This window comes from Lissotriton vulgaris, chromosome 4_1 (genome assembly GCF_964263255.1).
Source record: "Lissotriton vulgaris chromosome 4_1, aLisVul1.2, whole genome shotgun sequence".
Lineage (NCBI taxonomy): Eukaryota > Metazoa > Chordata > Amphibia > Caudata > Salamandridae > Lissotriton > Lissotriton vulgaris.
The window spans coordinates 312684712-312710725 of record NC_141691.1 but is presented as its reverse complement, the minus strand read 5'-3'; the positions used below and the strand labels follow the sequence as shown (position 1 = coordinate 312710725).

Below are 26014 nucleotides of genomic sequence, written 5' to 3'. Positions count from 1 at the left end.
CCTCTTTGTGTGTTATTAGCATTGTTTGATTTTAATGACTTTTCCGGTATACTCCTCATGCCTGTCTTTCCTCTTCTGGGGTGGCGACAATGGTGATCAGCTAACAATGATAGCACGCGGTGTTCCTGAACTACTGAAACTAAAATTGCAGTTTGTTCAAGCTTTCAAAAAAATACGACTTTGACAATTGTACATTTTAGTGTTTTATATTAAAACTATTTAACCTCTTTATTTCAGGACACAGCAACGATCCTCTATAAGCTCCGAGGAGAACGAGTCGGAATACAGCAGTTCTTCATTGTTGGATAGTTTACTTTTTCAACCACAGAGTAAACAAAATAGAAGTATGTGAAATTAAACTTTTCTGTAAACTCTCTTGTCTGTCTGTTGATAGCGTTTGGACATATATGACCAGAGCTTCAAATGTTTATTTTAAAGTGACATTAAACACAAATTGTGCACTAACGGCTACAACCAGCAGTACCAGTTTGTGCAGTCTCTGTTGAATTTCGTTTACCAGCAGGTACTGCACACATTTTCAACCTACATGGACACATGAGCAAGCACAAAGATTTCTCTGTGGGGCACTGAATATCCACAACCGAGAAGTAGCTCTCTTCAAGTGGAGGCCTTCCATTGGAGGCCTTCCTAATGTCCGTGGAAGGGCGCATCAGGGCAGCCAGAAGCAGGCTAATGGCATCTGCAGAAACACACTGCAGCCTGCCCTTTGAGGAGTCGCCTGAATATTTCCGCAAGTGTGGAAACCCTCTAGAAATGCATCCACCTTTGTGGGGGCCTTTATGTGCCCCTCAAAGTAAGGGTAGCCTACAGCATACCCTCAAAGAGCATTAAGAAAACTAGCTACTTGAGCACAGAACTCCGCATAATCCCATAGGCAGTGGTCACTGTCAAAGTGTGGCGCTCGAAAGATGACTGCACTTTGTTGCCTTTAGTGCCACACGCGGTCACAGATTGTGTACCGCACACCTAATTGTGAAAACATGGAACCAGCAAATGAGGGCTGTTCACATCATTACATAGACAACTGATTTTGGAATAAACTGCATAATTTTTTTAGAAAGTCAAAATGCTCCCAAGCAAACATTTTTGTTAAGACCTATACTGGCGTGGTCAAAAGTGTCACAGTCCATGATTGTGAAACCAAGATATAAAATAGAGTTCGCTACGCTATCGAAGAAACTTCTTATAAGTTCACATTTATTTTCTTCTTTAAGGACTACCTTCCTCCTGCCATTTTCACGTCTCATCAGTGTGCGGCACATCTGATATATCTGTTCAGTTTAGATATCACTTGATCCATTTCTGTAGACCAACATACTACTTGTCTTTCAAAACCAGTATTAATATCCTAAATATAATCAAACAATTTTTCAACCATGTCCTATCGCAGTTACTGAGTTTAAGTTTTTAATAAATTCTGGAAAATACAAAAACAGCCATTCTAAATGTGTACAATACTAACTCGCACACATTCTTACATTGTGTGCTCAAGCGCATAATGCACTTTGTGCCTGTGATTTACGTTGTTGGTCTCATAAAAAGTGCTTACCCTGCTCAAATTCAGTGAGCAGAAGTTTGTGTTCATGCTTGTTTCAGCCTCATGCTCTCCCTCTCTGTAAGAGAGACTACATGATGAAGGCTTTTGATGTCGATGTGGCTCTCCTGATGAAATGCATAGTGGTGTGCTTTAGGCAATCTGCACACCAGTCTTTGATCTCAATATATTTTGTAATACCTGCCCAGATTTTGCTTGCTTTTGTTGCCTAATGCAGATATTTGTGCCCTTTTCTTTGCGGGATTTATTGTATCACGCTTTATTGTGTGATGATGAGTTCTTTCCCATTGCCTTTTATGGTTGGGGTGGGCCGGTATGAGGAATTATGTTCTAATTTTAACACTTTGGTTGAAGGTTGGCCAGGAATGTCCCAGTCTGTAGAAATCTGTGAGGGACTTGAAGACTGGACTTGCAATACATACCTCTGCAACAATTCTGACACAGAAGAGGAAGACGGACCTCAGTTGGTACGTACCAGTATCTTTATCCTGTAAATTTTTCAATCCACACCCCACGTCTGTTTCTCCATTTAACTGACTTCACACCATGTTCTAAATTTACACCTTCACATTCCAGAGTGTGTAAGCTTTGCACAAGCAGACAATTTTCATTCATTACGATTTTGCTTCGTCCCCATTTCCAGAGCAGAAATGTCTTGCCTTCTCTTTCAAAACACCGTTGAAGGATCCGTAATGTTGTGGAGGTTGGCGGGGTTTTTCTTTGCGCACCCCTCACATCTTGAGCAATTATGGTACTGCCCTCAGGTCACATGACCTCTAGGGATAAATAAACAGAGTGGAGCCGTAAAAAGTAAGTGCCACACAGAAGGTACCAATTCTTGCATGTGTTCTTTCCTCCGTGCTAGCTAACTGCTCACTCGGACAAAGCTGAACATAACTATTGGTGATGAGGACGGCTCCTCTCCATGCCACCTCTACCCCCCCTCATTTACTCCTCCCACCTTACACCATGGCCTAAGCGGCTTCTTTGGTGCTCATTGGACTGATGATTTTGCTTGATATGTCTGCTGTGGCCTGGCCTAGTCATGGCAACAGTATACTGCCTTGTGTGGCCTTATCTCCTGTGTGCCTCCCCGAGGGATCCCACAGCAGTGGTGTTGGTGGAGCAGTGGGTATTTTGCGGGACAGCTTAATCCGCACAGCGCCACTCAATGCTCGTGTGCTGTTTCCTCCATAGAGTTGATTGGAGGATAGGTGGGCATTTGCAGTCTGCGCGGTTCTGCACTATGCATGAGTGCTATTCCCTCGTGCAGGCCCAGGCCCAACCACCATTCTGGGGCCTAGGATCATAAGGGTCTCCAGGTCGCAGCTAGCCAGCCAAAGGTGTACCATCATGGAGGTGTTTGGCGCTCACTATCCAGGTCTGTCAGAACACTTGGGTCAGGTTGGTGGGCTGTGCCACTGGGTGTTCATGCGTTCATCTAGTTACAAGTTGCCTGCCAGCAATGGGGCCTAAGGCGCTGGCATGTACTCCATAAAGGGGAAGTTTGGGTGTCTCATATTTAATGAGGCTCAACTGACTGCAAGAGCACCGCAGCTGCAGCCCGTGATGGAGCAGTAGTGAAGGCTGAGACACCATGTTATACTCCCGAGTTAGGCCCTTGTAGCAAGGCAGCTTATTCCTTACATTCTAGAAAATAAAATTACAGCTGTAAACCTTTGCACACATTTGCATGCATGACAATGTTGGATTAGTTTCTCTGAAACTACTTTGTTTACACATCCAGCTTCGCACAACATAATCACTATGCCTAAAAAACCTTTGAAATTCACTTAAAAAACCATAGGTTTCAGGCATGCTCTAGTTATAAATTAGCATTTAAAAAACCTTTGAAATTCACCGAAAAAAACATAGGTTTCAGGCATGTTATAGTTAGAAATTAACATTTCAAAAATCTTAGAAATTCACTGAAAAAAACATAGGTTTTAGGGGTGTTATAGTTAGTTGGACATTTCACTCGTACAAAACCATAGAAATTCTGCCATTATAGTTAGTTCAGCTAACTAGAACTCGTGCCCCCGCATTGCACTGCTGATGATGTCACATATTACATCACTCATGACATGGTCAGTGACATCACTGATGACATCATCCGTGTGATAGAGTGGCAGACCTCCTCTCACCCTAATATAACCTTTGATCTGCTAAAATACGAACTACCATTTTCAAAACAATGGACACACCAATACCAGTTACAACATACCCATTCACTAATTCCAAGATCTACACACACATCCACTCATTCACCAAAAGTCCTATACAGTCACTCATACATGCACTCACTCATACATGCACTCACTCATCATATGTACTCATACACCTATACACACACTTACACACCGCCACTCGTCCATAGAGTTACACACACAAATAGTCACACATGCAAAGAAAGTATCAAACATCCATTTACTTGCATATACAGTTATGCACACACCACCGCACTTCTACAGAAACGAACACATACTTACCCTCTTAAACAATCACTTATAGAAACACATACGCATTCATACAGGTACTCTTCCAATCTCTCACTCTCACATATACTCACTTACATACACCAATACTCACATATACTAGTTTAAAACCTTTGTAGTTACTCATAAAGACACTACAGAGACAGTCATTCACTCACCAACACACCCATACACACACTCATCCAACCGTACAGTCCTGCACACATGCGGTCTTCAACACATACAAACAGTGACTCACTCACTCATGCATCTATGCACAAAGTAATGCCCCCATCGAACCACACAGCCACTCAGACTCTCATACTGATACTCAAACAACTAATAACCCATATAGACACTCATGTAGCTACTCACCAACCCATGTTGCCACTTATACACAAAGTGAGAGACTAATACTGATATTTACACATTTAAAGATTACTCACTAACCCATGTATTCACTAAGATACACTTAATCAGTTATACAATCAGTTTCACACAAACAAAATCCTCCATTTAGACACTTATATACCCACTTATTCTTCCATCAACCTCAACATACACAAATATAAATCACATTTAATTTTCACAAATAAACACATTCACTGGATGATGTCATCAGTGATGTCATTAGTGTTGTCATTAGAGATGTCATCAGTGATGTCATGAGTGATGTTACTGACCATGTTATGAGTGATGTAATATGTGACGTCATCAGTGCATTGCGGGGGGCGAGTTAAAATTAGCTGAACTAGCTATAACGGGGAATTTATATGGTTTTGTACGAGTGAAATGTCCAAATAACTATAACGCCCCTGAAACCTATGTTTTTTTCAGTGAATATGTATGTATGTATTTTAGATATTCACTGAAAAAACCATAGATTTCAGACACGTTATAGTTAGGAATTAGCATTTAAAAAACCTTAGAAATTCACTGAAAAAACCATGGGTTTCACACATGTTATAGTTAGCTGGACATTTCACTCATACAAAACCATTGAAATTCCCCCGTTATAGTTAGTTCAGCTAACTATAACTCGCGCGCCCGAAATGCACTGCTGATGACGTCGCATATTACATCATGACATGGTCAGTGACATCACTTATGACATCACTGATGACATCATCCAGTGAATGTGTGTCTTTCTGAAAAATAAATGTTTTATATATGTATATCTAAAGGTCGATGGAAGAATAAATGGGTAAATAAGTGTCTAAATGGATGTTTTTTTGTAAAAATGATTGTATAACTGACTTAAGTGTATCTTAGTGAATACATGTATTAGCGAGTAATGTTTAAATATGTAAAAATCTGTATCAGTGTCTCACTTTGTCTATAAGTGGCTGCATGGGTTGGTGACTAGTTACATGAGTGTCGATATGGGGTTACTAGTTGGTTTTTAGATTATCAGTATGAGTGTCAGTATGGTTTGGTGGGGGGTATTACTTACCGCATTGATGCATGACTGAATGACTCACTGTTTGTATGTCTTTTGAAGACAGCATGTGTGCAAGACTGTATGGGTGGATGAGGGTGTGTATGGGTGTGTTAGTGAGTGAATGACTGTCTCAATAGTATCTTTATGAGTAACTACATATGTTTTAAACTAGTATATGAGAGTATTGATGTATACAAGTGAGTATATGTGAGAGCGAAAGATTGTAAGAGTTGCTGTATAAATAAGTATGTGTTTCTATAAGTGATTGTTTAAGAGAGTGAGTATGTATACGATTCTGTAGAAGTGAGTGTAGTGGTGGGTGTATAGCTGTTTATGCAAGTAAATTGATGTTTGATAGTTTATTTGCATATGTGAGTTTATGTGTGAATAACTCTATGTATAAGTGTACGTGTGTAACAGGATGTATAGGTGTATGAGTACATATGATGAGTGAGTAAATGTATGAGTGACTATATAGAACTATTTGTGAATGAGTGGATGCGTATGTCGATTTTGGTATTACTGAATAGGTTGTTGTAACTGGTATTGGTATCTCCATTTAAAAAAAAAATTTATTTTTGAATGTGTGTATCAAAAGTTGGAGTGGTGTGGCTCACTGGTTAGAGTGGAGTGGTGTGGCTCACTGGTTAGAGGCAGCAGACCCGAAAGCAGAGAACGGCCCGGGACCAGGGTTCAATTCCCGACGTGGCAGGGTCGTGGACCAGGGTCAGCGGACTCGATAATTCTCGCCTCGGTGCCTACTCTAACCAGGGATCACACTCGGCAACTCTGGGTATTAGCTTGCCTCATCTCTACAACCGCCCCCCACATTCGCCGGGGATGCCTGGTTTCACCTTGGAGATACCCAGTAGGGACCATCTCGCAGGGAAAGCAGAGAACGGCCCGGGACCAGGGTTCAATTCCCGACGTGGCAGGGTCGTGGACCAGGGTCAGCGGACTCGATAATTCTCGCCTCGGTGCCTACTCTAACCAGGGATCACACTCGGCAACTCTGGGTATTAGCTTGCCTCATCTCTACAACCGCCCCCCACATTCGCCGGGGATGCCTGGTTTCACCTTGGAGATACCCAGTAGGGACCATCTCGCAGGGAAAGCAGAGAACGGCCCGGGACCAGGGTTCAATTCCCGACGTGGCAGGGTCGTGGACCAGGGTCAGCGGACTCGATAATTCTCGCCTCGGTGCCTACTCTAACCAGGGATCACACTCGGCAACTCTGGGCATTAGCTTGCCTCATCTCTACAACCGCCCCCACATTCGCCGGGGATGCCTGGTTTCACCTTGGAGATACCCAGTAGGGACCATCTCACAGGGATAGCCAGGACGGGTTCCCCAGCGGTCTACAGCGCCACAACGCCTCAGGGTAGCAGTGCGCTTTACAAGACACATACATTACAGGTTATATTAGGGTGAGAGGAGGTCTGCCACTTTTTCACAAGGATAATGTCATCAGTGATGTCATCAGTGATGTCATTTGAGATGTCATCAGTGATGTCATGAGTGATGTCACTGACCATGTCATGAGTGATGTAATATGTGATGTCATCAGCAGTGCATTGCGGGCGAGCAAGTTATAGTTAGTTGAACTCACTATAACGGGGGAATTTCAATGGTTTTGTATGAGTGAAATGTCCAGCTAACTATAACATGTGTGAAACCTATGTTTTTTCAGTGAATTTCGAAGGTTTTTTAAATGCTAATTCCTAACTATAGTCGTGTGTGAAACCTATGGTATTTTCTGTGAATTTCTAAGGTTATTTAAATACTAATTCCTAACTTTAACGTGTGTGAAACCTATAGTTTTTTCAGTGAATTTCCAAAGTTTTTTAAATGCTAATTCCTAACTATAACATGTGTGAAACCTATGGTTTTTTCAGTGAATTTCCAAAGTTTTCAAAATGCTAATTTGTGTATCAATTTTTATATTTTCTATATATTTATTTTTACACAAACTGCCTTTGTATATTGTAATAGATTGACTGTATCCAGTAATATGCAATGGCACAGCTATTTTTTATGATTTTGATAAAGTTGAACAGCATAGTCAACATCTTCAATGAACATATAAACACTCAAATTTGTTATTTAACTTTTTTTGTGTGTTTTTTTCCACCGTGCAAGCAACGTGCGCACACCTCACGATTCTTTTTTTTTAAATAAAAGTTTTTTTTGCCCTTGTCATTCAGGGACCCCCTGAGAAGGTTTAGGGGGTCAGAGAGTCTCTACCCTACCCCCTTTTCACGTTCTCCACTTTTGTTTTTAAGTCACTTCTCCCTCGAGGGTGCGTGCAACGTGCGCGCACCTCGCGATTTAAAAAAAAAAGAATTTTTTTTTTGCCCTTCGGGGACCTTGAGGGACCCCATGAGAAGGCCTAGGGGGTCAGGGAGTCTCTTCCCTGCCTCCTATTCACGTTTTAAAAGCTTTTATGAAAATCAGGTAAAACGTCATTCATATGCGACGGTTGTGCAACGTGCGCGCACCGTGCACGCACGTAAAGTCATGTGACTTGAAAACAACACTTTTGATTGGTTTATAGTAGTTTCTTTTCCAGAATCTTCAAAAACCCCACCCACTTCCCTCCCTATCTCTTTGACTTTCCTGGGAGAAGGACCTTTGCTGTTTTGTTCCAGCTTTGGAGTTTTCTTCCAGGATTTGGAGTGGAAATATGGCAGAGCGACAGCAGCCACAGGATTCCACCTCTTCTGAATCAGATGTGGACCCACGTGCCAAGAAGACGAAGACATCCTCCAAGTTCTTCAGCTATCCTGAGGGGCAGAAAAAAGTGAATGCTCCAAAGGTAACATGCACTATTTGTGGGAGTGTGCTGTTGAGGGGAAACCCACAGAAGAAATACTCCTTCAGCATTCCCACCATGTTGCGGCATGTGAAAAATGTGCACCCTCACCAATATGCACAGGCTTCCACAAGAGCCCTTGCGAGTCAACTTCCACCTGCTGTCCCCAGCACCTCATCAGGAGCACCATCTGCATCTCCATCGACATCAGCTTTAGATGTCCGCCCACTTCTGGGCAATGTGCATATTAAATGTAACTTTTGCAAAGAAATACTATACTACGGAGAGCAGAGTGTCAACCTAATAGAAAATAAGATTAGGCAGCACCAATGCTCACGAAAATAATGTTATTTTTATTTTATTTAGTTTGTTCCTGTTGAACAGCTTTTCGTTTCCTGTTTATTTTTTTCATACAAAAAACACAAAAAAATATAAAACTGTTAAAAAAATAATATAAATCAAAAAGACAAAAAACAGTTCTTTTCAGAACTAACTTCACTTCTCCAAGAAGAGCTGTATTTCTTATATGCTGTGTCATTCTTTTTTTTTTTGAAGGAATGTGTAATGTATACATGAATGACTGAAATGACTGAGTGAAGGGGAGGAAGGGACTGAGAGAATGAGTGAGGAAAGGGGAGTATGATGAGTGAGGAAAGGGAGTCAAAGAGTGGCTGAAACAAGGAGACTAAGGGTAGGGGAGTGAGGTAAGGGGAGTGAAACAGTAAGGGAATGGCAGTAAGGGAAGGAGCATGAGGGAGAGTGAGGGAAAGAGAGCGGAAAAGAGAAGGGGGGTGAGATACAGACAGGAGGAAGTGTAATGGGGAAGGGGAGTGACAGTGCGTTAAGGGCAGTGACAGTTAGTGAAACTTGTTATTTAACTGTATATTTTTTTGTCTTTTTTTGCCGACGTGCCAGCACCGTGCGCGCACCCCACTATTTTCTTTTTTTTGTTTTAATGTTTTTTTTTTACCTTTGGGGGAGTCTCTACTCTGCCCCCTTTTCACGTTCTCCACTTTTGTTTTTGGTTTTCTTCTGCCTCGGACACAAAATGGCGGCCTACACTTCCTGATTTCGACCGATTGGAATGTTTACAGACGTCTAACAGCAAATCAGAATTCCGCTCGCGCACACCCGATGCCGTTTGGGCTGTAGCCGTGTCTAAAGGTCCTATGGAAAATAACATGGGGAAAACACATTTTGGGCCCCCCCTTTTTTCTCAGCCCCCACTTGACAAATCCCCCCAAAACTTTTCAGGGAAGGAGCAGAGCAGAGCGGGCCATCTTCTTTGAGAAATTTGCAAAGATTCGTCCACCGGCGCCAAAGTTATTCCAAATAGAATGTTGCGGATTTCCTATGCAAACTAGGTCCTAACTATAACTACCTACTGGCGACCACCAGTAGGATATATATATATATATATCTCCAACAAAAAGTATCCTTACAATTTAAAGTGCTAGTGCGTAAACACGTGACTGAACACTATTATAGACACAGAGGACATACTGCAAAATGCCATGAGTGCAACACACATGTTAAATCCATTCCAATGACTCACTATGGATGCACAGTTAAAATATCATGATATTATTACATTTTTGTATAATTCAATAAATTTGACAACAGGCAATACACACATAAATAAATAAATAAATATGTATGTTAAATAAATGGTTTTGAAACAGGCGCAATAAAGCATGACAATCAATGTAAAAAGTATTGCACATATTTAAAAACTGGCATAATTTATTTGTTTAAAAACAATGCCTGCTAAACACCCAAAAGATGTTGTTCTTATAAACCCCTTATTGGGTTATCACATTTTTATTGCTGTGCAAATCTTGAAAATTCAGCCCAAGTGGGCCTTGCCCCTGTCTAACTGTCTGAGACAAGTGCTAGTGCATAAAGTGCTACTGCAAAAAAATAAGTCACCTTATGACGAATCAGATTGAGTTTTGCTAATGTTACTTTGACAGAGTTTTCGTTAATAAATGAAGAGAACCCACTTTGCATAAATGTACTCTCCCTTTGCCAAACACATGCAGCTTAAATGCATGAGTATTTAGAATTAGTGTTACTTGTTCTGTGATGAGATGCTGTCGAAGCAAAATAGCAGTTAAGTAATGTAATAGTGGATTTGTGTAGTGAGTCTAGCTGAAGAGTTCTATGTGCAGTACTCTCATTTGTTTCATATTTTCACTTGTTTTTGTTACATGCTCAACCACCAATTCTATTTTTAACTTCTTATGTTTCTGAGAATGCTTTTCCTGCCACTGTTTTATGCTCACTACACACATCACCTTTGTTACACAGGTTTAATAGCTGTATGTCCAAAATGTCATATAATTTTCCTGAAAATGTGGGTTAAAATGTTTGCAAACTGTCCAGTACAAAATCACTCTGTTTTTATTTAAAAAGCAATTATCTTATTTCATGTACCTGCAATCATTAAGAATGTGTAATATGTAGTAGAGAGATTTTTATTTTTATCCTTGTAGTCAGCAGGTAAATATAAAGCACTGGCCGATTATAAGAAAAGGAGTGCAGATGATCTTATGGTAAAGCAAGGAGAGGTTATTGAGCTCATACAGGAGGATCGTGAGGGGCGATGGTAAGTTTTCTATTTTTTTTTTTATATTTATAAAGTTAACTTGTTTCCATACAGCACTCAGAGCATTGGACGTATTAGAGGTTACCATTATCTTACCATTATAGTAGTCAATATACCAACTCTTTTGCCTGGATTCAAACCAACAGTCTCCAGAACACCACCTTTGGCAGGCAAGCTATTGTGTGTTTCTATACATACCATGCTTTGTCTCCTGAGAAGTCTTCCTACAAGTATTGTAAGAGATAAACGCTCATAAGAACAATCTCTGCTATTGGTTAATTGATTGTAACGAATTAAAATAAAATACCTCCTGAATAAGATAAATCTGGCCCTAATTTAAATGGTAGGGATAAAATATTTAGTCCTGTGAAGTATAAATGAGAAAAGTGATTGCCCACCTGTGGCAGTAAACTGTATACATGTCTGCTTATGTCTCTAAGGTCTCAACCTTGTCATACTCTTTTTAGGAGGTCGCTAAAGACATGGATTTTTGTTGCTTCCTCTAAATAACTGCGTTCACCTTGCCTGTTTTCCGAGGCTCCGTTAGCGCCAAGACACTTTGATATTCGTGTGCTCAACAAAACGTTTACTTACTTATTATCTTCTCATCAAATCAGCATTCCATTTGAAATGGAAGATGGGAAATTAATGTATTATCTTGTCCTGCGATGTACCCGAAAATGGTACTGTGTTTTCAAAATTTGTATCAAGGTAAAAAGCGCGAAAATAAGAAAATGTTCTAAAACAAACAACATAGGAAAACAAAGAACCTTCTCTGGCCAGCTCATAAACTGTGACACTAATAGTGTCTTGAAATGACATTTATGAGTATAACATCTCTGCCTCTTATTTCAGAAAAAGTGTCCTCTTTGCTTCTAAGCTTTTCTGCGTTACTTAAGTCAATATGTAAAACTGCACAGTCCCTGTCCTGTACCTCTCCCCAACTCCCTATTCTTTCCCTTTTTCCATGTTAAGCCTCCATAGTTTTGTTTTCCATTGCCCTTGTACAGGGCCCTGTAACTAGCTTATGCTTTATGTCACATATATTGAAAAAACGTGGTTCACCGATAAATAAGAATGGCACACCATCATCTACAATCGCTGGTTGATCACATTTCACCAAATATAGATGGATTATGATATAAGGTTAAAGCACCTGTGTTTCTATTCTTTAAAGGAAATGATGCTAGGAGGGGAAACATCAATAACAACGAAGGCAGTACTACGCGTAACGTTTACAACGAGGCACTTACCACGTAAACGTCTTTCCAACGCGTATGCCTTCAACGATGTCTCTCCCACGAACAAAAAAAAACGTAGGATTAAAAAGGGGGGTTGGGGGGGGGTCTCCGCCCCCCATAAAAAAACGATCTCGACGTGCCGAAGAAAACAGCGTCGTAAGAGAGGAAGCGGAATAAACTTCCGCTTCCTCTTTATGACGTAAGAGCGACGTGGTAAAGATGACGAGGGGAAAACGAATTCCGTGGTAACGCATGCGTGGAAAAGGCATGCGTTGCAACGGAATTCGTGGTAACGTCATATAACCGCTAGGAGAAGATTTGACTAAATAAAGAGGTCATATCATACGTTAGCAGAGAGCCTGCTCACTCCAAAACCTAGACAAAATGTGTGACTGTTCCCAATGCCCAGAAGCAAGAAGGTTTAATCACTCTAATAGTAATTGATTCGTCACTGCATAACATTTCTGATGTGGAATACACTCCTTTCAAAGGTAGTACTTGAAGCCTTTGTCCGCGGTTTTAAGGTTAAATCATTTAAGATGCACATCATTAATGGATACTAGATGTTTGCTCGTCAAAAGGAATGCCGATAAGTGATTGCTCTGATCACCATATGTCGGTAGGTGTCTTCCAAGTCCTTCAATTGAGTTACAATAAGATTTAGATTATTATGTTTGGAGACAAAGCTCCCAGGATTCACATACTGATCTGGGTGTTCTCATCTTTTGGTACAGATGGCTTAGAGTGAGGTTAGGATGCTGGGCTTTAGGTCTTTGAGTGTCACAGTTGGGACCACAAAAGGTGGCACAGAGCCACCACTCTTACCCCCACATGGTGGTGGCACTCAGTATTAGAGGTACGGGTACATCATGCTCTGGTAGACAAGAGAGCTGAAAGAGATAGCATGGTGCAGACTTGGTATTTACTACTACTGCCTAGGACTTGTCTGTTTGACCATGTATTCTTGTAGACTGAGTATTATGTGTTGTATTTATAAACACATACAAGTTACCCCATGTCATCATGTAACTCGATAAATATATACATTATTTTAATGTAAAATAAATTAAATGCAAATCCTAAATATTATTTATTTTAAAATAATGTAATGACTTTTTTCAATTTACTAAGACATGTCTTTAGTTTAAATTCTTTTTATTAATGTAATTGTACATATAACTTTTAATACCTTTTAATATATAATAAAGACATATAAACAATTTACTTTAGATAGGTTTAATTTTAGTGTGAAAAAGTAATTAAAATTTAATATACTTACATGTATTCATTACGTTTTTAAAATATTAAAAGACTTTGATTAATTACCATATTTTACAATATGGAGCTTCCTCGCCCCTATTACTGGGTTGTAAAATACAGTGTCATGCCACTACAAGTAGTAATTTTACAGTCTTATTTTATGTTTTTACTGACTCCAACCCCTATTTCAGGGGGTGGGAAAATGTAACTCTACACCTTTGAGTAACTTTTCACTCAAAAAAGACTAATAGGCAAAAGTAGTAAAGTTAATCTAAAGTGTGAGATCAACTGCACACATGTGTAAAGTTACCTTTGTGCAAAAGGTCCATTGTGTAGTAATAATTCTTGCATTTAGTGTGCGAGTTTTGATTTGCAAGTTTGGTAGGTGAGTTATAAATTGTACTACTAATAATAGCTCTGAGTTTCAGGGGTTCTTTGGTTTTGATTCTGAACCATACTGTGCTTTACTTTGTTTTGTAAAATACATTTTAGAGATTTTAATAAACATATGTAGTGTTATGATCTAAGCTACTTTCTCTTTGTCTATGTTTTAAGTGCATTTCAAGGATTTCTTGATGAAATACTACATCCAAATTATGTAAGAGTACCTACTTCCCCAGTATGAATTGTCTTTGGCTAAGTGAAAAGGGGAAGTTAGTCCCCACTGCACATGGCCAATGGCCGTATCTAGTGGGGGCTGCCGGTAGGGTGTTAATTTTTGCCCAAGTATGTTGATTCACTGACAATACTTACCCTCCCTGAGTCTCTCTGGTGGTAATAAATGCTTGAATAATTCACCAGACAAAGAAGGGGAACATAGGTAAGTGCAAAAGAAAACACAGAAGCACTTGTTGTGGTATATTGTTATTGGGAAGGCCTGGTCTGGATTTGCTTTAGTATCAGACTTCGTATGCTGACTGACACTCGGGCAGAAGAAGAAGCGAGTTCTGAATAGAGATGTAAAGTACCAGAGTCATTGAACCTTCAATACAAAATATAACATTGTACAGCGTAACTCTTGGGGTGATTATCTTACCCCGATCCAGGGTGGAAGGAATTGTGAAGAGACCAGGTATCTACCAGGGTACCGTGATCCCCAGGCCAATAAAGATTATGGAATCCTTCGCTCTGCAGCAGCCATATGGTAGACAAATAGCATATAAACCACAAGAGCAAGGCCCAGAAGAACACAGACTGAGTCTTACTCTAAAAAAAGAACCAGAAAGGACTAAAAAGGTGTGGGACACAACATTGGGTGGACGAACTAATCATGAACGGAGACCCAGTACCATTGGAAGTTTTTGCCAAGCAAAGAGCCGGAAATGGAAACCCATGCTAGGATGTTTCTGCCCATGAGGTAGTTAGTGGTCTACTAGTTCCCCTATGTTCCTGACCCTCTAGTTAGAGTTTATATTCCCTCCGGTGTCTGAATCAAGCGAATCTATGATTTGCATGAGGATATTGATGTGATACACCTTTTAATGCCAGGTCTTAGCAGATCTTACATTACACAAGTGACCACCTGCTTCTGTGCTAAAATCAGGGATGGGCTAGTGTGCAGACATTGAGACTAATCCTCTTCAGACTCATAACACATGCTGCAAAATGTCTTCAGCTGTGTAAAGAAAGAGGTTGACTGCAGTGCCTGGCCTGCAGCCTGCTTCTTTAGCCAACCCTGCAAGTACTGCCACTCCATGTAGTGTGTTCTGACTTTCTGTCACTTGCTTCTTTTTCATTGATTGAGCTGGGGGTTTTCAAACTCTTTTTAATGCTTCATATTTAGGTACCTTTCTCTTCTTGAAGAACCGCATAAATGCAGATCTCTCTGTCCAAGTGCATCTTGAGGTTGCAGAGTGCACTTGTTAACTTCTAGCTCTTTCTGCCACGGCTCAGATGTAAAATGCATCTATGAATCTCAGTAACACATGTTTAGGCCTCCTACAATGAAGAAACAGGCACCTTTTGATGTGGAAGAATATGTAAACATTAATCAATGAAAACATCAGAAAGCTTTAAATAAATAAATTATTCAGATAAATATTACTGGATAAATCCTCACAGCATGTACATTTGTATAATTATTGTCATTATTAATCATAGCTTTTTCCTGGATAAATCCAATATGTGAAATTGAAATAAAGTGCATACGTGATGAGCAGCAAAAAAATATTATATTTTTCCTTGTTCAACATAGTGCATATTGTGCAAAAAAAGCAAATATAAAGTGCGATACAAAATATACGAGTAGATCAGTTATAGTATAATTATAATGCAAACATTTAAAAATATTGATAACAGTAAGATTCCACTAAAGGAAAGTACTAATAAAAGGCATATCTTAAAAAACATTGTTTGCTTAAAATACTCCATTATACTTAAAAACAGATCTAAAAAAGGGTGAACATTTAATTCTCAGTAGCCTAAGGTTTTATTAGACCAGTGCACCTAAATACCTAGATCAATATAATTTTGTTGTGCTAGTCTAAAAATACCTAGGAAAATCCTGCAAAAACTTTATTTGTATTGATAGCCCACGGATTGTGTATATATATTCGGAACCCAATTCGAAACGGAGCCACACGAATTTCATCTGCACATTTCATTTATTGACAGCTTGCCAGCAGGCTCTCAATCCGTGGTACATTTCAAAAACAAATAACGCCGGACGCGTTTCAGGAGTGAAAATCCTTTCTTCAGCGGCGTGTTGTTCAAAAGCAGTAAAGTGCTTGTAGGTGCGCCCTGCTTCTAATTTATTCCTGCACCCTTTGGGCGTGGCCTTACTCTGGCCTTTTGGGAATTGTAGTGCGGGCACAGTCTTACCCCAGTGGGTGCGCTTTCCCTGCTCGTACTTGACATTAAAAATTGTTATCCATGTGGAAAGAAATGTGCCATGGCTGATACCTGCCCTGCTTTATAGTTGTCAAAATCGGCATCACTGGAGCCCTCCTGTAGAGCGCCAGATCCTTCGTCCCATCACTCACAACCTTCGTGGTGTCATCTTTGACCTGCACAGCAGTGTGCTTTGTCTCACGACCGGGCCGGCCGTCATTAATTAATTCGAAACAGGAACCCAATTCGAAACGGAGCCACACGAAGTTCATCTGCACATTTCATGTATTGCCAGCTTGCCAGCAGGCTCTCAATCCGTGGTACATTTCGAAAAGAAATAACGACGGACGCGTTTCAGGAGTGAAAATCCTTTCTTCAGCGGCGTGTTGTTCAAAAGCTGGAAAGTGCTTGTAGGTGCGCCTTGCTTCTAATTTATTGCTGCCCCCTTTGGGCGTAGTCTTACTCTGGCCTTTTGGGAATTGTAGTGCGGGCACAGTCTTACCCCAGTGGGTGCGCTTTCCCTGCTCGTACTTGACATTAAAAATTGTTATCCATGTGGAAAGAAATGTGCCATGGCTGGTGCCTGCCCTGCTTTATAGTTGTCAAAATCAGCATCACTGGAGCCCTCCTGTAGAGCGCCAGATCCTTTGTCCCATCACTCACAACCTTTGTGGTGTCAGCTTGGACCTGCACAGCAGTGGAATTCTTCTCACGACCGGGCCGGCCGTCATTAATTAATTCGAAACAGGAACCCAATTCGAAACGGAGCCACACGAAGTTCATCTGCACATTTCATTTATTGACAGCTTGCCAGCAGGCTCTCAATCCGTGGTACATTTCGAAAAGAAATAACGCAGGACGCGTTTCAGGAGTGAAAATCCCTTCTTCAGCGGTGTGTTGTTCAAAAGAAGGAAAGTGCTTGTAGGTTCGCCTTGCTTCTAATTTATTCCTGCCCCCTTTGGGCATGGCCTTACTCTGGCCTTTTGGGAATTGTAGTGCGGGCACAGTCTTACCCTAGTGGGTGCGCTTTCCCTGCTCGTACTTGACATTAAAAATTGGTATCCATGTGGAAAGAAATGTGCCATGGCTGGTGCCTGCCCTGCTTTATAGTTGTCAAAATCAGCATCACTGGAGCCCTCCTGTAGAGCGCCAGATCCTTTCTCCCATCACTCACAACCTTCGTGGTGTCAGCTTGGACCTGCACAGCAGTGGGCTTCGTCTCACGACCGGGCCGGCCATCATTAATGGCCACTATGACCACGGTGGATCCGCGCATCTTGCGCACACCGTCCCGATCACGCGCTAATTGACTGTCAAGTGGTTGTCAACATTCGAAACCAGGAAGTGTTGGCAGCCATTTTGTGCCTTGGTAGAAGCGATGATCTAGAAAATAGTGGGCCGAGTTTTCAACAAGTATAAAGGGGGCATGTAAGAAATATTTTGATCATCTAGACCACAAGGACCCCTAGAGTCCAAAAAAATATATATTTTTTGGGGGAAAAAACAGAGCCTTCCTCCAAGTCCCTTATGCATAAATTCTCCCTTTGTGCCCTGTTTTCAAGGTCCTCTGCCTTAAGATGAGCCTGTTGTAGCTGGTCCTTGAGGGAGCGGACGTCTTCTTGTAGCTCAGTAGTGAGTTGTTGTTGCTCCTGTTGGTGCGATTGTCCATTTTACTACCAAAAAGTGCTTTGTCCAAATGGTACTTGTAGCATATAAAACGATACCAAGCCATTTATGAATCAATAAAAACCCACTTGAGGCTCTATTCCATACTCAAGTGGGTTTTCAATGATTTATAAATGGCTTGGTATCGTTTCATACGCTACAAGTACCATTTGGACAAAGCACTTTTTAGTAGTTAAATTAAAAGACACAAGAATGATTTTGTTTACTCGTGTAATGTACCATAGAGGACACACGATAATAGGGGTAATTACTGATTTGGCTCACCCTGTATGACAAACATGTCTAATTAAAAGAGGCATGTATTTGAAAAAATGTTCTTCTGTGCAATTAGTAGGGGACTAATGTGGGCACCAATGGGTGCATATGGTGTGTTTGTTCTTTAAACTGGGTCCACCGTAGTACTCAGGTGGCAACATTATGTGAGAGGGTGCATGCGACAAATATAAATGTTTTTCTGTTGGTAGGTCCTTTTCTTTCCTTACAGGTTTGGACACCTGGAAATGCCAGGAAAGTCCGGTACAAAACCCTGAGTTTTGCATTTTTATACACCTACACCCCCGAGGTTAGGGTACACCTTAGTGTGTGTATACCGCCCGGGTGGCTGGTTTCCCTTTTTTTGGTCCTCATGTAAGCTCAGCCTAATTGGCATGCATGAGCAGAAACATGTCGACCCTTTATACACCAAGGACATAGTTGGCTCAGTCTAACAGCCATCCTTTGTCCGCCTCACTAATTTTTTAACGATTGCTTACTTTTCCTTTATTAAAGTTAATTTTTGGAACAAGTTTGCTTTCTTTTCACTCACTTTTCACAACTTCACTTCACACTAAAAAAAACAGCTCCGGGGGGCGTGGCCAAGGAAGCCAGCATGGCGGACGCAGCCTAGAAGAGCTCCGTCCCGCCGCCTAATTATCTGCGCAATTATCCTGTTCCTCCCCCACCCTGAGATGTCCCGGAGAGGTGTCCCGGTAGCGACAATTGCTGGCAAACCCTGGGCGAAGTTTTGGCACTTTTGGTGATCCGGGGACCGAAGATTGAGTCCCGAGGCCGTGCGGCCTACATTGCAGCGTGACGCCGAGGACCTTCAGTTTCGCGGGTCCCGGTGGCGGCTGCAGGGCAGTAGCGGACGGCGGTGGGCAAGTGGCGCCGCCATCGCGCCAGAGCTGGCTGTGCTCTGGCGGCTCTGACCGGCCCCCACTGCCAATGAGTGACGGAGGGCAGCGCGGGACGACGGCCGGGTGCCCGGCCTGGGACCCACAGCAGCGGTGTGGCCTGGGCAGCGACGTGGAGCCGGGGAGAAAAATTTGGGAGATCCGAATGCCGGTGGCTGCGGCCCTATTCCCCAGACGCGATTAGCCAGATGGGGCGAAAGTAAGGAGGTGTGAGGGCCCGAGGGTGCACAGTGAGGGCCCCGTGGAGCGGCAGGAGCAGTGGGGTGGGCAGCAATTCTTCAGCGGTCACATCGGGCCGTGGTAGGCGAGGGTTGGGCAGGAAACCCTCCCACTCGAGGACGACAGTGGGCCCGGACTCAATAGAATAGAGGTGGTTGGCGAGAGCTGACCCAGCCGCCTCTGGCTCTCCCTCCCTGACTCACGAGATCTCCGGGGGCTGCCCACGCCGAAACACGGGACATTGATAGGCAAATGGTGGCGGCTGAAACACTGCCTGGACACCAGGGTTTTCGCACCGGGCCATTGGGGTTATAGGAGATGATGGGGCCAGTGACACCCCCATTCGGCAGTTAGACCGGGCCGCGGCATAGGCCTGAGGGAGCAGTGCTTGTACGGTGGAGAGGATACAGCCGGGCTCCCTGCAGTCGGGTTTGGTAAAGGCGAACTAGGGTGCCACTACAGACTCAGGGTACGCCGGACTCATGTGGTAGACTCGGACGTTGGTGGCGTAGAATCTACAGTTGAGCAGCGATTGACCCCTGGCCACTATCGGCCCCGGATGTGTGGGGCCGCTGGGGGGGTCCACAGAGTTGTCCTTGAAAAGGAGCCGCAACCTGCGCGAAGCATTGGAAAGGGAGCTAGGTGGTGCTGACGGTGGATGCAGAGGGAGCCAGGAGCTGCAAGGAACAGCGGCGAGGCACTGAGCGGAGTATTAAAGCAGCTGCTGGCTAATCCCTGGTCTTTGTAAACGTGGTGAGGTCCTGAGAGTGGTCTCCCCCGGCGGCACTGGAGCAGTGGTCCAGTGGCATAACCAGTGGGTCCCGGGGCCGGTGCCCCCGGCCGCAGCCCACTATGACCAGAGGTGGGAGTGGCGGAGGGGCCTCGAAACAAGGGCCCATAGACAAGTTCACGGGGCTGAGTGGGGGTGCTGGGGCCTCAGGAGGCATCAGGCACTGGGACCGGACAATACGGCTCTTATGGCGGCAATAACCCAATCCAGAGATATGTTGGATGCAAAGATAGGGGCAGTGGGGGCAGATGTCACACTGCTGCGCCGAGACCTAAGAAATGCCGTGGCCCGTATCACGGAGGCCGACACCAGAATTTTGGGGGTGGAGGATGACGTGGCGATCTTGAAAAAGAAGGTGGAACTTTGGAAGGGATCCAGAAAGGCCTAGCACTCCGGGCAGAAGATGCGGAAGGGCGGGCTTGGAGGAACAACCTGAGATTTGTTGGATTCCCGGAGGGCTGCGCAAAGGTCAACATGGAGGGTTTCTTGACCCAGTGGCTGGAGAGTTGGCTCCCGCCGGAATCCCTCTCACGCTGCTTTGTAATAGAGCGGGCACATAGAGCTCTTATACAGAAGCCACCAGTCGGATCCCGCCCCCGGCCTGTAAAAGCCAAGCTGCTGAATTATCACGATCAAGACACTATCTTGCGACAGGCACGGGCGAAGGAGACCCTTATGTGCAACAATCAGAAAATCCAGATATTCACGGACTACACCAAGCTAGTGCAGCAACAGCGGCAGTCATTTTCAGCGGCCAAGGCACGCCTGCGAGATCTTAAACTCCCCTATGCATTGCTGTATCCTGCCCGTACTCTTTTCTTTAACACCCCGGAGGAAGTGTTCAACTGGACTGATGAGACTGTAAAAGTGAGGGCTCATACTCTGCCGGGCCGAGACTCTGATTCTTCATCCGCGACTGCACTGCCGCCGACCCTCCGACGATCACGGAGCAAGAGCAACTGGAGATCCAGATCTAGAAGACGCTCTATGTCCCGGGAGGCGGTGGACGAGACGGCAGCTGTCGCCCACCCTCTGGTGAAAGATCACTTAACGTTGGACTGATATAAGGCAGAACTTTGGCGCATGCCTACGTCTGTGGTGCTTGAGACGACCGGGGTATTTCCTATTGCGGGTCAATGAAGCTACAGGAAATGACTATCCGAGATATTTGAGAGACTGTGATTCTATAGGCAAATGGCGAATGTGGGTGGGGGTGCTGTATCAAGGGCAGACGCATTCCCCCATTCAGTAGAGTTCGTTCCTTGGGGGAGGGGTAGTTGGGGGATTGAGTAGGTAGTTTATGGGGATCCATTGGAATAGATGGTTTACGGCCTCCCGTTGGGGGTCGGAGACAATCTGTGCCGCGACAGGTACTTCAATGTTGCTGAGGTATGGGGAGGGGGGTGAGGAATGGGGAGGGGGGGCGGTTGGGGGTGAGGTATGGGGGTGGGGGTTTGGGAGAGGGGGGTGGTGTGGGTGTTGGGGGGGTTTGTCTGGTTTGCACTGCAAAATGTCATTGAGGTCTCTGCATTTGGTGTGTACACGTCCGCTATGCCCATGGCTTGGGCCCTTGATTTACATGCGCTTGGATGGCGGTTGAAGGTCCCAGGCAGATGACCCCTAGGGCTTCTATAAGGATTCTGAGCTGGAATGTGCGGGGAATGCTCGATAAGATTAAGAGGGGTGCAGTCCTGCGGTTGGGTAAAAGGGAAAGAGTGGACATCCTGCTCCTGCAAGAAACGCATATGCTGGGCAACAAAACGCTTAGTCTGCAGCGCTACGGTTATCACCAGGTTTACCATGCTGAGTTTGCAAGCGGGTCCAGGGGGTTGGCCATATTGGTGCTCCGCAGGATTTCCTATGTCCACTCGACTGTGTTTGGAAGTGTGAATGCCCCACCCCCACTACAGTGGTCGCTGGTGGAGAAGCTGTTCACGGTGTGGGCCGAAATTCCTGAGGCGCCGGCGGTGATTGGGGGCGACTGGAATGATGTCATGAATAGCCGAATGGATCGCTGTAGACCTGGGGGTGGACAGGTTGCGGACACGCCCATTAAACTAGGAGATATGGTACAGGGGATGGGCTGGGTAGACATGTGGCGTTATCTGCATGGACACAGTCGGGAATATACATATGTTTCGGCGGTTCACAAATCGTTTTCTAGACTCGACTACATCTTCGTTCCCCGCGCAGCGTTAGGAAGAGTAAACTCAGCGTCCATATTGCCTCGGGGGCTCTCTGATCACTCTCCAGTTATAATAGACCTTTTGCTAGACAAGGGGCAGCGGACGTTCTGGTGGCGTCTTCCCGCGTGACATTTGCAGCAGGACGACTACCAGAAACATATGGGGGAGGCCATTGCTCATTACTGGGAGGATAATGTTGGTTCAGTGACAGATGTTGTGACACTCTGGGAGGCCCTGAAGCCCACGCTTCGTGGAGTGGACATCGCCTGGTGTTCGGCGGCCCGTAGGAAGCGTGGAGAGGAGTTAGTGAAGGCCGCAGCGCATGTAGAGCTGCTAGAAGACCGCTGCAGTGCGACTGGGGAGGGTAGAGACGTGGGGCAGCTGCTATTAGCGCAGCAATCTTATGCGTCCTTGTTACTTGATGAGGCCAGGCAAGTGTGGCTGGCGACACAGAGCAGAATCTATCAATGGGGTGATAAATTGAGTACAATGCTTCATAAGCTCTGCCAAAACGCATTTCAGGCGCAGACATTGCCGGGACTCAGAGATGAGGCCGGTGCCTCGATCTCTGCCCGAAGGCGCTAGCGGACAGCTTCGCTCAGTATTATGCCGCTCAGTATGCCCGGTGAGAGTGCCTCCCTGCGCCAGCCATTGATAAATTTATAGCGGACCTCCCGCCACGTGCAATATCGGAGGAGATATGTTAGCCCCTCGAACTTCCCTTGTCGGCTGAAGAGCTGGGCACGGCCCTTGGGGAGCTCAACACCGGAAAGGCCCCCGGGCCTAATGGGTTCCCGAGCCAATTCTTTAGGAAATACCACCTCCAATTAGGTATGCATTATAAGAGGGCGTTAGAAGCAGCCAGGGAGCAAGGTCGCCTACCGGCAGACTGGAGACATGCTGAAATAGTGGTGTTCTGCAAACCCGGAAGGCCCCTAGACCTTCATGAGTCCTACCGACCAATTTCTCTTCTGAACGTTGAAGCTAAGATACTGGCCAAGGAGCTCGCGAACCGGCTCCTCCCATATATAACGGAGATGGTCCACCCGGACCAGGCCGGGTTTATGCCCCGTAAGGCGACGAGACACAATATTCGGCACGCGCATGTAGCAGTTGAGGCGATTAGAGGCGTTGAAGGTCAGGCGGCGCTTCTGCTGGCAGACATGGACAGGGCCTTTGACTCCTTGAGTTGGGTCTACCTGTTTGCACTCCTCTCGTGTCTTAACTTGGGGCCTTGCTTTATGTCATACCTGAGGCTGTTATATACAGACCTAACGGCCTCGGTGAGAGTGGCAGGGGTCGCGTCAGTGGCATTTCCCATAGGGCGGGGCACTCGACAGGGGTGCCCCCTCTCGCCGTATTTGTTCGCTCTTGCTATGGAGCCGCTGGCTGCGTGGGTACGTGTAGATGCACATTTGAGAGGTTTTGAGTGGGAGACAGGACCGTCGGATAGAATTGCGCTCTATGCGGACGATGTCCTGTTTTTTCATACTAATTTGAATAGATCGGGCCCAAGGTCTTGGAGATCATGCGAATATTTGGCAAACTGTCCGGGCTATACCTGAACCCACGTAAATCTACCCTATGGGTGCTGGGTGATCGCACAAGTCTCGGATCATGGGCGTCTGCGCTGCAGGTAGCGACGGGGGGCCTTAAGTATTTAGGAGTGTTTTTGACGGACTCATCTGCGGTCTCCTGGGAGTGCAATGTAGTGCTGGTCTGGGACCGGGTTCAGACCGAGATGAAAACATGGTCCCGTATGCCCCTTAATATATACGGCAGATCGGCTATTTTCAAAATGGTTGCCCATCCACGCCTGCTGTACCAGTTACAGAACTACCCATACCCTGTTCAGCCGCAGTGGTTTCGGCAGGCTATTTCGGCGCTGGGACAATTTCTTTGGGCGGGGGGTTCAGTGCGAGTTGCGCTGCACACCTGTTTTTTGTCAACATACTGCGGAGGGTTAGCAACGTCCGATATTCTGTCTTACTATCAGGCGTCCCACCTCCTGATCCTGAATGAATGGTGGTATGGGGATCGGGGGACCCGGCATATGCCCTCGAGAGATTTCTGATGGAGCGCGACACTCTACACACAATTTTATATTTAGCAAGGTTGAGGAAGATGTTGCCCAAGGCCACCCAGGTGGTCTTCCAGATCTGGAGGCAGGGACTGCGTCACATGGGATGGTGGGGTAGGCTCACAGAGGAGACCCTGCTCTGGCAAAATAGTCGGCAGCCAGCTTTGGCGGCCCTGCAGGGCTTCCGGGGCTGGGATTCTATAGGAATCTCAACGCTGGGACATGTTCTGAATGGCAAAGCCCTCAAATCCTTTCAAGAGCTTATCGAAGAATTTAGCATGCCTTGGACCCAGTTTTTTAAATATCTAGAGTTTCGCCATGCCATTACGCCTAGTTTGGAGGAACTGGATTCCTTGCCCGAATTTATTCCGCTAGAGGCAAAGTTCTTTATGGGAGACTTGGAAGAAAAGAAAATATCCCGCATTTACCAGACTCTGGTTACACATTGCTCCTCCTCTCTCCATACTTTACTGGAATCCTGGGAAAGGCATGTGGGAGAGTTAGAGGAAGAGTATTGGCGAGAAGCACTTGAAGCCCCAAGAGGAGCGGCTATCGCTGTGCGCTTGCGTTTCATCCAATTCAAATACCTGCGCAGGGCATACTACACCAGAGAGAGACTGTGGCAGACTGGCCTGATTGAGTCCCCCGAATGTTTGAGATGTGGTCAGGGTGTGGGCACCTTCCTACATACGGTGTGGAGCTGCGGAGCCTTGGCGAGATTCTGAACAGGAGTATGGGACTGCTGGTCTGAGTTGATGGGCTGGGACCTCCCTCGTACCCCACAATTAGGCCTCCTACATGTCCTTGAGGGGGTGGACGGCAATTTGTATAAAAGACATCTACTACTGCTGGGCCTTACCATTGCCAAAAGAGATGTGGCACAGGCCTGGAGGGACCCCCGGGCTCCTCCCGTGGTGGTGTGGAAGAAAAGTTTTGACTTTTGTATGGGGTTGGAGCGTCCTGTTTTCGAACCCAGGGGCTGCCCTAGGAAACACTATAAAATATGGAAGAGATGGGCAGATTACAGGGGACTATGGTTGGAGCCACCAGTGCGACAGGAGGGATTCACAGGGCAGATGTGATAAGGCCACAGGTGCAGAGTTGTGTACTTTGTTCTATTGATATGACTTTCTTTCAGGAACGAGACAACATTGTGCAGGGGGTTAGGGAGGGATCCGGGTGGGGGGAGTTGGTAGTGGGGAGGTGTGGATTGGGTGGGAGGGGGGTATGTGTTCTGTTTCAAAATAATGTATGGATTGCTTTACTAATGGATGCCTACTTGTTCGCAGTCTCTCTGGGTTGATGAGTGCTGTGCTTTGTGTGCGTGCTGTCAATAAAAATTGTTTTAAAAAAAAAACAGCTTCACTGCAATTGCAGGTGTTGTAGCACACCGGGAAGACATTCTGTCTTCTCGGTGGGAACCCGATGATGAAGCATGTCACCCACTAGGTGGGTGAGTGAGGGTTCTTTTAAAAACGTCAATTTTTTTTTATAAAAACACTTTACACACTCTTTTTTGCTTTTAGTTTGAGGTTGCAAACATTAGTCCCCCTCTTGTGTTTTTTTGCGCCATAAGTCACTCCTTTGTTGTTATTAGTATCTTTGCTTGGGGAAGAGGAGTGTCTCCTAACCCTATCAC

General features: G+C 44.8%; 1 protein-coding gene across 3 annotated transcripts in view; it reads left to right on the top strand.

Moving 5' to 3' along the window:
• The window catches only part of MCF2 (MCF.2 cell line derived transforming sequence), an 870271-nt gene that overhangs the window by 808657 nt on the left and 35600 nt on the right, over nt 1–26014 (top strand). For all 3 annotated transcript variants that reach the window (XM_086918640.1, XM_086918639.1, XM_086918641.1), the window contains 3 exons: nt 238–344; nt 1931–2043; nt 10800–10912. In XM_086918640.1, the coding sequence (XP_086774766.1) occupies nt 238–344; nt 1931–2043; nt 10800–10912 (333 nt within the window). The remainder of the gene's footprint in view (nt 1–237; nt 345–1930; nt 2044–10799; nt 10913–26014) is intronic.